This window comes from Procambarus clarkii, chromosome 19 (genome assembly GCF_040958095.1).
Source record: "Procambarus clarkii isolate CNS0578487 chromosome 19, FALCON_Pclarkii_2.0, whole genome shotgun sequence".
Taxonomy (NCBI): Eukaryota; Metazoa; Arthropoda; class Malacostraca; order Decapoda; family Cambaridae; genus Procambarus; species Procambarus clarkii.
This window is the reverse complement of record NC_091168.1, coordinates 22,432,701-22,443,835: the sequence shown is the minus strand read 5'-3', so window position 1 is coordinate 22,443,835 and position 11,135 is coordinate 22,432,701. Positions and strand designations below refer to the sequence as shown.

At 37.3% G+C, this 11,135-nt stretch overlaps 1 protein-coding gene across 2 annotated transcripts in view; it reads right to left on the bottom strand.

The window, feature by feature from the left end:
• Positions 1-4,014: 4,014 nt before the first annotated feature.
• The window catches only part of LOC123757562 (uncharacterized protein CG5902), an 81,871-nt gene continuing 74,750 nt past the window's right edge, over positions 4,015-11,135 (bottom strand). For both annotated transcript variants that reach the window (XR_006772778.2, XM_045741314.2), the window contains one exon: positions 4,015-10,933. Coding sequence is in view for 1 of the 2 variants with exons in the window: in XM_045741314.2 (XP_045597270.1) it covers positions 10,898-10,933 (36 nt within the window). In the remaining variant the exon portion in view is untranslated. The remainder of the gene's footprint in view (positions 10,934-11,135) is intronic.

Below are 11,135 nucleotides of genomic sequence, written 5' to 3'. Positions count from 1 at the left end.
AAGTTTCTAGTTTGTTCAAATTCACTAATACAAAATTTTACTATCTGATGATCCAGTACATCATATTGGTACCTTCAACCACGTAATTACTAAGTATTTTCATTTTAGAAGGATGGGCTGAATTGGACTAGTATATTGACTCAAGTTATTTAGCTACTATTCTAATGAGACAAACTTCTGCATGCAGAGGGACTTTTACATTGGCATGAGTAAACTTTCATGTCGCAGAGCACATTGGGTTTGGAGACGAGGTATCACACCCATTCTCGACCCACTCCATCCTTTAGTGTGTTTTATTGCATCACTCTTGGATCGGTTTTGCTACATGCCCAATAGTCAATTGTACTGACCTTACTATGCTGCCTGTTGAATGGGTATTACCCTCTTCCCTGAGGCCTGTGACATTTGTGTTTCCTGGGTTTCTATTTTATCTAGAGCCTCCATTTTTTTATCTTTATTATATTTTTGTAGTGACAAGGCTTAATAAGTGGAAGTTGCTTTGGGTTCATTTGTGTTTTTGCAGCTTAAGTGTTCAAGTGTTGCCCTGGACTGAGTCCATTGTGGTTTTGGGGGATTTGAAGTGGAGCAGCTGGTGAATTCTATTGGTTCTGTGATTCACCCCTTCTTTTCCTTCCACCGTCTGTCTGGCTTGGTTTGAGACCTCTCATAACCCTCACCCCCCCCCCCCCCAATTGCTCCGAGCCCTGAAACATCTGAGGGTTTCAAAGTCTGGACTGAAATTAGCTGTGGGTGTAGCTTGAACTTCTCCCGAGATCTCCCCTTCCACATTGGCAGTAGGGACAGTTGAGCCATTGCTCTCTGCTGAGATTCTGTAGCCTTCTGTTTCTTGGATCCTTTTAGTGTGGAGATGCCTTTTTGTCTGATCAGACTTAAACCTTGGCTCTGGCCTGAAGTTTTTATTTAGGAGTTACTGGGTTGGAGAGAGCCCAAGGTAGGTCCCTGGGGTGCCCTTCAACCCTTTCTGGGCACCGATTTTCTCTGCCGGGGGGGGGGGGGGGGTGTTCTTCTCCATCAGTATTTGAGCGTGGTTTCTCGGCTACTCCTAGCGTGTCCATTTACATAACTGAGTAGAGTCCTTGGATACATATTTCAGGAGGTTTCTGTCATCTCACTTTCCATCGGTTACAGTTTGGTCGGTTGTTTCAGTTCCTTCTGAGGGATCAGGCCTTTAGATTGCAGTTATGAGGCAAGACAGCTCCTTGTGCAGCTGCTTATTGCTTCTGGAGCCTCAGCTGAGGAGGTTCACAGATCCATTGTTCACTTGGCTTCAATTTTCTACATCTGGGCTGTAGTTGGGCTTTTATCTAACCTGTTCTGGGGTGCATGTATGTTTTAGCTTTGATGCCAGGAGTGGTGGCTGTGTTGCCTGCAATGTGGGTTTCATTGTCTTTGTCCAACTGCCCTTTCTTTAGAAGGCAGTTGGGAGTTACCTTCAGTTTATCTAGCAAGCTGGTGGGCTGTGCCTTCTTTTATTGATCGAGATAGACTTCCTCGAATCGATAGAACTGCCTCTTCCCCAGGTGGGGGATGGAAACAGAAACTAGTGGAGCCAGACTTGTTGACCTGGTAATCTGAGATGGAGGGATATAGTAAAACATCCATATGAATTTAAAATGATTAGGATGGACCCCAGGAGCCATAGAATACCACTTATCAAAGAAGCGAGGGGGCAAAAGTATGAACCAGGTGTACCTCGTCCCTAATGGAGCTCCCCCTTTTTCAACAGGGAAGACCAATCTGAACAACATAAATTGTGTTCATCTATGCTGGTGCAGAGATCCCTCTGCCCCCCTTTGTGGCCAAGCCTGGATACCCAGATCTATCCACACAGCAGTTCCTTACAGATAGTCAGATAATCCAGACAGTAATCTGAAGAATATGAGCATCTTTTGTTGCCTGTTGCCACAGTAGGCTGGAGAGGGAAGCTGAAACTACTCTTGACTGCCTAGTAACTCCATGCTAAGGAGGTGCTCAAGGGGAAAACATTCCCCTTGAGCTGAAAATATATGTATATAAATATATAATATAATATGTCCAATAAGTAACACACACACATCTGGAATCTGTACATCAGTTGATTGACAGTTGAGAGGCGGGACCAAAGAGCCAGAGCTCAACCCCCGCAAGCACAATTAGGTGAGTACACACATACACACAGTTAGGGGGGACATGATCACCACATTCAAGATTCTCAAGGGAACTGATAGGGTAGATAAAGACAGTCTATTTAACACAAGGGGCACACACACTAGGGGACACAGGTGGAAACTGAGTGCCCAAATGAGCCACAGAGATATTAGAAAACTTTTTTAGTGTCAGAGTGGTTGACAAATGGAATGCATTAGGAAGTGATGTGGTGGAGGCTGACTCCATACACAGTTTCAAGTGTGTATGGAGTCAGTTGAGAGGCGGGACCAAAGAGCCAGAGCTCAACCCCTGCAAGCACAATTAGGTGAGTACACACTAAAAGAATAGGGGTGGTAGAAGACAATATCACAGTGTTCAGTGAGGATCCACAAGCTCTTCTCTAAGTACACTTTTATTTTCTTCTGCAAGGCCCTACACTTGCACAAGAGGTGGTACCCCTTTTAGGTTTTAATATAATTAATATACTGTATATCAATGTTACTATATTACATTATTTAATGTTATGATTAGGAAAATATAACATTAAGTAAATAAGAATCTGGCAAAATGATGTACCCACCAGCCTAACCAACATCAATCACCAAAGGTTCCTTCCAGAAATCAACCATCTCATTTTTAGCCAGAAAAAATTAAACAACAGTAAGTGAAACTACCTCTAGGACCAAAAGAGCAAGCCCTGTTTCTGGAAGAGCATGAAGTGCCCCAACCCAACCAAAGGAGTGAGCGGGCCATTAAAAACAAAGCCTTGAAAAAACAATCCCAGACAAAAGGGGCAAGAGGAGAGAGTTTGAAAATCTACCCAAAGAGTTTCGTGAACTTTATACAAAACAGTAGCAGCTTTCATAAGAGGACTGGACAAGTTTCTGCTAGGGTTATGGAATCAGCCTGGATATGATGGGTATGTGATATTTGTGGGCTACAAAAACAAACAGCCTCACAGACCAGGTAATCACCAGGGAAGACAGGCTACAGGCCAGGCTGATATAGAACAACTCTTAAAATCAACAAAAGGTAAGTTCATTTCTATAAAAGGTAAGGGTGGACAGTGGATATATTTCTTGGTAAAGTTCTCAGCAAGTTTTGTAGTATAAAATTTGATGTGTTTGGTAGCCCAGGGTGAATGGCATTTATACATAACCCAGCTCTGAATGTTGATGGCCAAAGTGAGTTGGTACCAGACTTTTTTGTTATCTTCCAGTAGCAATGATTCAGTGAATATACTGTAAACCTACAAAAATCATAGAATATTCATACAGAATAGTAAAAGCAATAATCATGATTTGCTTTATAATCTAAAGTTATATGAAGAAAGCAACACAAAAGATGCATTTTGAGTGTGAAGATGATTCTATGCTGTATTTGTTCTAAAAATAATGTATTTGTCATTAAATGAGATGAATGAGTCTTAAAATGAACAAAATCAGAATTTGTATACAAAATGATAATTGCCATTATTTAATTTGGAGATATTTTATTACAAATTCACAACCCCCAACTGATCTGCATAACTTTAATAAAATTGAGTTGCCTAAAAATTACCTCCAGAATGGAACATACATTTAGAGCAAAAGTGGACAAGGTCACACCTGGCCAGAACAACATTCACAGCTTTATAATGAGAGCCCATCCCGGCTCAAACTTAAATCCTTGTTAAGAAATAGGTTAGACAAAATGTTTTTAAAAACTCAAGACATCTACCCACATGAAATAGTACCTGTGATGCAGGATGTGTGGATGGATGGATAATGCCAACTTGCCAAAAAAAAAAAAAAAAAAAAAAAAAAAAAACTTCAAAATGGGAAGCCACTTGCCATTAAATGGTAACTTTTAAATAAGTACAACACATAGTGAAAAAGGGGTTTATTTCATTTTCAATGGAGATTCTAAGTGAATTACAGTAACTGTTTCTACATGTGAAATGTATGCTATATGTTCTATATAAAATGCAAAAGTTTGTTTTACTTCATACAACATTCATTTATAAGTAATGCAGAATCATTTGAGTTATACAATTGCGCAAAAATTCTCGCTTGCATACACCACAAACACAAGTACTATGGACCATCCAAATAAAAACCAAAAAACTAACAATGAACAACCCAAAAGTTAATTCAGTGGCATCAGCACTAATTTTTACACATACAAAAGAACTGAAGAAAAATGGCAAATTCCATTCCTAAAGGATCATCACTAAATGGTGTACTCCATAAACAAGGCTCCAGTAGTACTTTTAACAGACGCAACTCGCTTACAATACTTACTGTGACAGACTCAGCCATTAAAGGCCTTGTGAATGGTCTTATTAAGGCATGATAACTACTTGCAAAACTTTAAAAATTACCCTTATTGAAGTACCATCTAAGGCTTGTAATGGCTAACCTCTTCACAGTTTCTTCTATTCTACAAATAATGGACTACTCCAGAATCAAAACAATATTCCTCATGTGGAAGTAAGAATTCCTCTAAAAATGAATAGGAATTCCCATTGTATAAAACTTATTTAAAATAGTTAAAGCTAATGTGATCTCTCACTTGTCATACTAGTTAATAAGTGATAGAAACATTTAAATTTTGAACATTGATGAGGTGAGGCAGTAATGTTTGTGGAGTGGCCCGAGGGTCCCCAGGCTGGCGGAAGGCACCTGTAATCGAGACTCCTGCAGCACAGGACAGTGAACTTAATACACATGTAGCCTTACTCAAGGAACCATCTTAGCAATGGAAGGCTCAGCTATTCCAGCAATTAATTGCACTCATTCTACGATAGTTTCTGCAAACCAGAAATTCGTGTTGCCGCAATTCATCATCCCACCATTTCCTATCTCTTGTTTAAAATAAACTCCGGTCAAGCATGAAATCTCGTTTTGATCATGACAAAATATCTTAATTCCTGTAGAGCATCATAATTCTACTAATGAAACTAGCAGGTATCTCAGGATTATTCCTTCAATTGATCATAAGATGAATCATATACTGTAGTCAAAATTTATGTTTACTAAAGTTACCATAAATGCACATATATTTTTATTACATTATCAAAATATAAAATATGATCATGGACTTCAGTTTAGTGTGAAACACCATTAAATGTTGTAAAAGGAATACTATATTACACACTTTCCCTGTGCATTGTGTTACCATGCCATGTCAATACACTAAACCACTTTTCTTGCACCTAACGTCCTTAAATACTGTACATCAATAATCATTCTACCATAAATCTTTACATGGTCAAATTAAGAATTTTGCTGTAGAGTATATTTTTTGCCTTTTACTAATGGGATTGCATAAGTACCATAGTACTGGGATGAAAATAATTATTCACAACCTATGATGCAGAATTACATTATAGTACTTATTTTTGCAACATAACCGTGGTTGCATTCTCTTAACCACCGTGTAGCGCTGAGCACCTTGAGGCGCTCTGAGAGTTGTGCTATTTTTTTGTTTTAATTAGGCTATATTTTAATGTTTTTTAATGTTTCATCACTCTTTGGGTTTTGAAATGAAAATGGTTGAATTTGGAAACATTTTGACATTAACTTTACCTGAACATTTATAAAAACAACAAAACATATGTCGTTAACAATTGCACTATAAAGTTTTTGCAAAAAACAGGTGCACAGCACAGTGGTTAATAATTTGGACTAAAGTGACTCTTTTTGCTTGGAAAGCATTCCCTCCCTTTAAACATTAATGATGACAAACAAGATGTATACTTGTCACATTCATTAAGACAAATGTTATCTCTTATGGTACATTTCCTGTACAGTAAATCAAAACATCATAGGATGTGTGTGTCTAATTTACCTTCAGGTATGTAAAAGTAATAACTAAATTTATTAAAATTCTTAAAAATTGCCCATTTGCAATTTTCCCAAAATACTTCTAAGCAAATTCTGTAAATTTTCGTAAATGACCCATTATCTAAATAAAATAATTATGCCCTTTACGTCATGTTATGATCACCACCAAAAAATTATATATAGCCATCATCATGGCCTTTAGCAAGGCTTATCACCCTGTGTAATGAGTAATATATGCCTTAATAAAATCCCATTTACAATTCAGAATCCCTTATCAATACAAAAAACTCTGTTACATTGCATGAAATAAACTCTTATTAGTAATGACCAATAACCATAGCCTTATATAATAATTTCTGTAACATGCACACACCTGGGTAATTTTTTTGTTTTTTTGTTTTTTTGAGGAAAGTTAATTACAATTTTTTTTTTGCACGTGGTTTCATTCAGGGAAGAATAGCATCACATAAGGATTACCTTCATTTGAGGTTCACCACACAGACTTTGATCATTTTCTGCTTACAATTATAGTGAGGTTAATACCTAACTAAAATTTGCCTGAGACAGGTATACCTGGCCACAAATATAGTGGTCGATATTTCCCTTCCATCAATTTCACATGCTCTACTATACATGAGTCTAATTGAAAACTGAAACTTAAGAAAGTTATTTTTAATTACTTAAAATGTTCCATTCACAGTAAATGAACTTTGATACTGTTTGTCATTTAGATTTTTAAGCTTCCAAATTTATGGGTTGGTCATTTTGATTAAAACAGGGTCATCCAGATTTTTGTAACAAGCATCTCGGTGGAAGTTCACATGTTAGAGGAAATTAAACATAATATTGGTTCCCATCAGAAAAGAAGCAATTTTTAGTGTTTATTTAATTTTAATGTCATTCCATTATTTATTGGTAAAAAAAATAAACAATATAATTGGTATCCACTAGTAGTAGTAGAAACTTGGTAAGAGTTCATTTAGGTATGATATGGGATTCTTTTAGTTAAATTACATTTTGGCAGAGCTCCTTTACAATACAGCTATGATAAATAGCAAAATTAATTTTATTTGAAATTTAACTATACATTTTGTACTGCCTCTTCTCCTCAGTGGAAGAACATAAAATATATTAATGACCTCAAGACACTGATCATCCCATTTTATAGTAACCTAAAATTGTACCTCATATGAAGATTTCCATCGACATTTTAATGATGACTTCTTTTAATTGTATTACTGAATATTTTTGGTAAACCTACTGACCTTAGAAACCATCCACAGTAACAGGACGTATACTTCACTATTCAACTCGAAGGCATGGTCTCCACCTGGTCACTCACAGCACTCCATGTAGAGGCTTAACATATTCAGAACAGGTGCCTTTATCAGTCACCACCAGCTGCCAATACTGAAGCTAATGTCACAAGTGCCCAACAACATATAAAACACACAATGGCAGTGTTTTGGTTTGGTTTTCTTAGTCTTTTACCTCACAATCTATGTAAGGGTGAATACAATAGATTTTCCATATACAAAATGGAGAGAATGAAAACTACTTCACATAATTTCCACTGCAAAATTGCACCTTTGTATTACATAGTACAAAGACCCAAGTATTTTGGAGAGCATCACTAAACCACCTTTATGAAATCTAAACTCAACATCAATGGAAACTAAATTTGATGTCGTGATTATAAAATAATTGCATATGTAATCATTCATATGAATTACTGCATGGTAAGATTTGGCACAGCACAGCAGGACATCTAGATATGCAATGCCACCTGTGGCTAACCTCTAAAATACCTAACATTAATACCTAAATATTTCAAAATCTGATCAAATAATACCAATTATCATTCAAACTAGTGATTCATATTTACACTTACGTCAAAGTTTAATTAACGAATAAACCATGATTTAAGAATAAATATACAAACTTATACAATAAAGAATATTAGTGATCCTGGTGTACTGAATTATTTAGGTATTGATGATTTTACCATGAACAATATCTGGGCAGTGAGCAAGCAAAACTGATGACTGATAATTCACTTTCCTTTAGTCTAGCATTCAGGTACAGTTGGCATCGAGATAATGATATAAGGCTAGTTTCATATTAACCCCTTGTGCATAGTATTGAACCTCACTCATTTCCTCTTTCAGTCCTGGCATGCGTATTTATATCACACAACTCAAGGGGGGATTAAACATACCAGCAGCAGCAGCAGCAGCATGTGGTTCTTGCTGCTGGCAACACATTGAGAAGTTATTCTCGAGCACCAATTGTGAACAGACCTGTCTCTTGTGACCAGATTTACCTATCATGACATTGTGATATTGTCTCGTAAGTACTCACTGCTGATTTGTATACAAACAAAAAATTCATGCCAAGTTTTAAGAGATTATGCATATTCAGCATACTGTATACCTATAGTTTATACACTGGGAAAACCTGTGCACCCTTACTACCCTAGAGCTTACAATCATATCTTGCTACACACACATGCAGGCAACCTAAACAACTTTCTTTAACAATCTCTCTCTCTCTCTCTATATATATATTTAGATTTTTGTGTAAAATTTACAAATCTAATTAACTGCTTTTTTTTTATCATCCTAATTTTTTTTATAATCCTAATTTTTTTATTTAACAATTTTAATTTTTGTTAAGTACTCTCAAAGTGATTATAAACTTAAATGGATAAGATAAATTCAACTCATTTCAAATAGATTTTGCTAGATGCAATTGTTTCATTGTTCAATTGTTTCTCAGCCTCCTGTAAAGGATTGCTAAGCATAACTTCTCAGTTCAGACCATCTTAGTGACAACTGAAGCATTCAAAATAACACAAGGAGAAGTCTATATAAACATTTCAGGAATGTTAATTCCCCCTCTCGAACATCCTGAGACTTTAATTACTGGATCACCAATGATGCACTACCTACTTCCATATTCTCAAACTCTATAGGTAAGTGGGTTAATGAGGCATCATCACTCTCAGATAACAGTGGTGAGAATGGAGCCATTATCTTTCTTCATTGGCACTCTGCACAACTGCCAATTATTTCAAGCCACCTTTGGTATAATCTATCACATGTTATCACTGAGATGCACTTGGTAAGTTTGGCAATCTCTTGCCAAGTTAGCTAAGAAGGAGGTGTTCGCATTATAAATTGTGGTGGGAATGGTCAGTTATCATTCTAACCACTTGTTGTCACAGTTATTTGCAAGCTAGTCCCACCTATTGAAAAAATTAACTGTAATGTAATTATTGTATAAAATGTGTGTTAAATAAGTTTTCTTCATCAACAACACTGTACATGAGATCGTTCAATAGTAAGTAACGAATGAGCAGCACAAGACACCGTGCTCACGACTAGGCAGTCTGATATAAAATTAGCGGCGAACAAACCTCATTAGGTGATGAGTAAAACAAGTACCTTGTTGCGCAACTCACATATGGGTTGTCGACCACCAATATTGAACTGTTTGCTTTGTAATATGCTATCAGGAAGAAGAAACTATTCTCATTCAACATCTTATTTGCTGTTCAAAGTACTTTTTAAATGGGGTTAAATTGGAGGCTCATCAATTTTGTGAGAGTTTTGTCAGCCGCTGAACGTGAAAGACTGGTGTGGGTTGGGCTACAAACATGCCCAATGATCACAACACACGCGGACGGGAGTGGGAAGGCCAGCCCGGGGCTCGGTGACTTGCTTAAGAAAGTTTCTTAAAAAAATAAAAAATAAAAAATTTGAAATATAAAGAATTTTCAATCACCATCGATGTTTAAGCACACGTACTTATTATCAAAATGAGCTGACCACTTTTCCAAACTCCACACACTCAAGGATCTTAAGGACCGCTAGAGGGGCTTCATCTTCTGTGGCTTTACATCCACATTCTCACTGTAAACATGAACCACATATCCAACAGTTCATTTGTAATAAATACTTTACTTTGCCTGCAGCCATTTATGACTATCAACAACACCGATTGCACTGATTCTCGTGTATTCGTAGTTTACAGCTCATCTTGATTTTGAGCATGAGTATTTGATTTCAGATCAGGCATGAGATGAAATAATGGCACTCTTTCTTTGTTGGGCAAATTAATACATTAAGTCTTGTCTTAAGCATTATTCCCAGGATCATTGGAAAGACCTGGATCCATACAAAATTGTTATAAAAATAGCAAAACTAAGTTCTGGACCAAACTTAAGACAAATGACACTCAATACTAAACAAATAATAAGCTAAAATAACTAAAACCAACCATCAAGAATTAAAAAGGCCCCTAAGAAAGTCTGCCAGCCTGTTGGATACTCTGCGCAGGCCATCCAAGCATCCTTCCCCCTCTGGTGTGCCCCCATGGTGAGAACACCATGCAGGACACCCTCCATGATTCATCAATGCAATGTCTTGAGCTGGAGGGCCGCACAGAGCAAAGTCATTATGCCCTGAGGTGGTGACACACAAGAGAGATGCGCCGAGCCCTGAGTTACCCACCGAGTCAAAACCCAGTGGTGGAGTGTTGGTATTGGTAGTTGTGGTGGTGATAGTTGCAGAGGCTCTACCACTGCTGTTGATACTGCTGCTGCTACTACTACTGCTGCCTCTAGCAGAATAATGGTGGAGATGGAGGGGCGATGGGGACCTGGGATTGTGGTGATGAAGGTAGTGGAGATGTTGATGGTTGTTATGAGCAATAAGCTGATGAGTGTTGTTGTGATGGGCCATCATCTGATTATTATGATATTGATGATAAGGAGCCTGAGGATACTGATGTCCATGGTGATGAGCTTCTGAAGCCCCACACACATCGTTGCCTCGGGTAAGAATTGCACCTCTGCCGGCACCACTCACATTCCCAGGATCAAGACTCCCACATCTTACATCCCTAAGGTTCAGCGAATGCTAGCAGCGACGGTTTCTCCAGTAGCTCATGTAATCCTGAAAGAACAGTACCAGAAAAATAAAGCTTAAAATTAATTTATAACTTGAAATCACTTTTATAATTAGTGGTTTGATTATCAATTAATGTTACTAGCATAAAATATGCACAATAGGTTAAAAAATTTAGCCAAATAAATATTGTGAATTAGCTATCAACCCAGGTAAGTGTGTACTGTACAGTTTTTTCTTTTTTTAAATA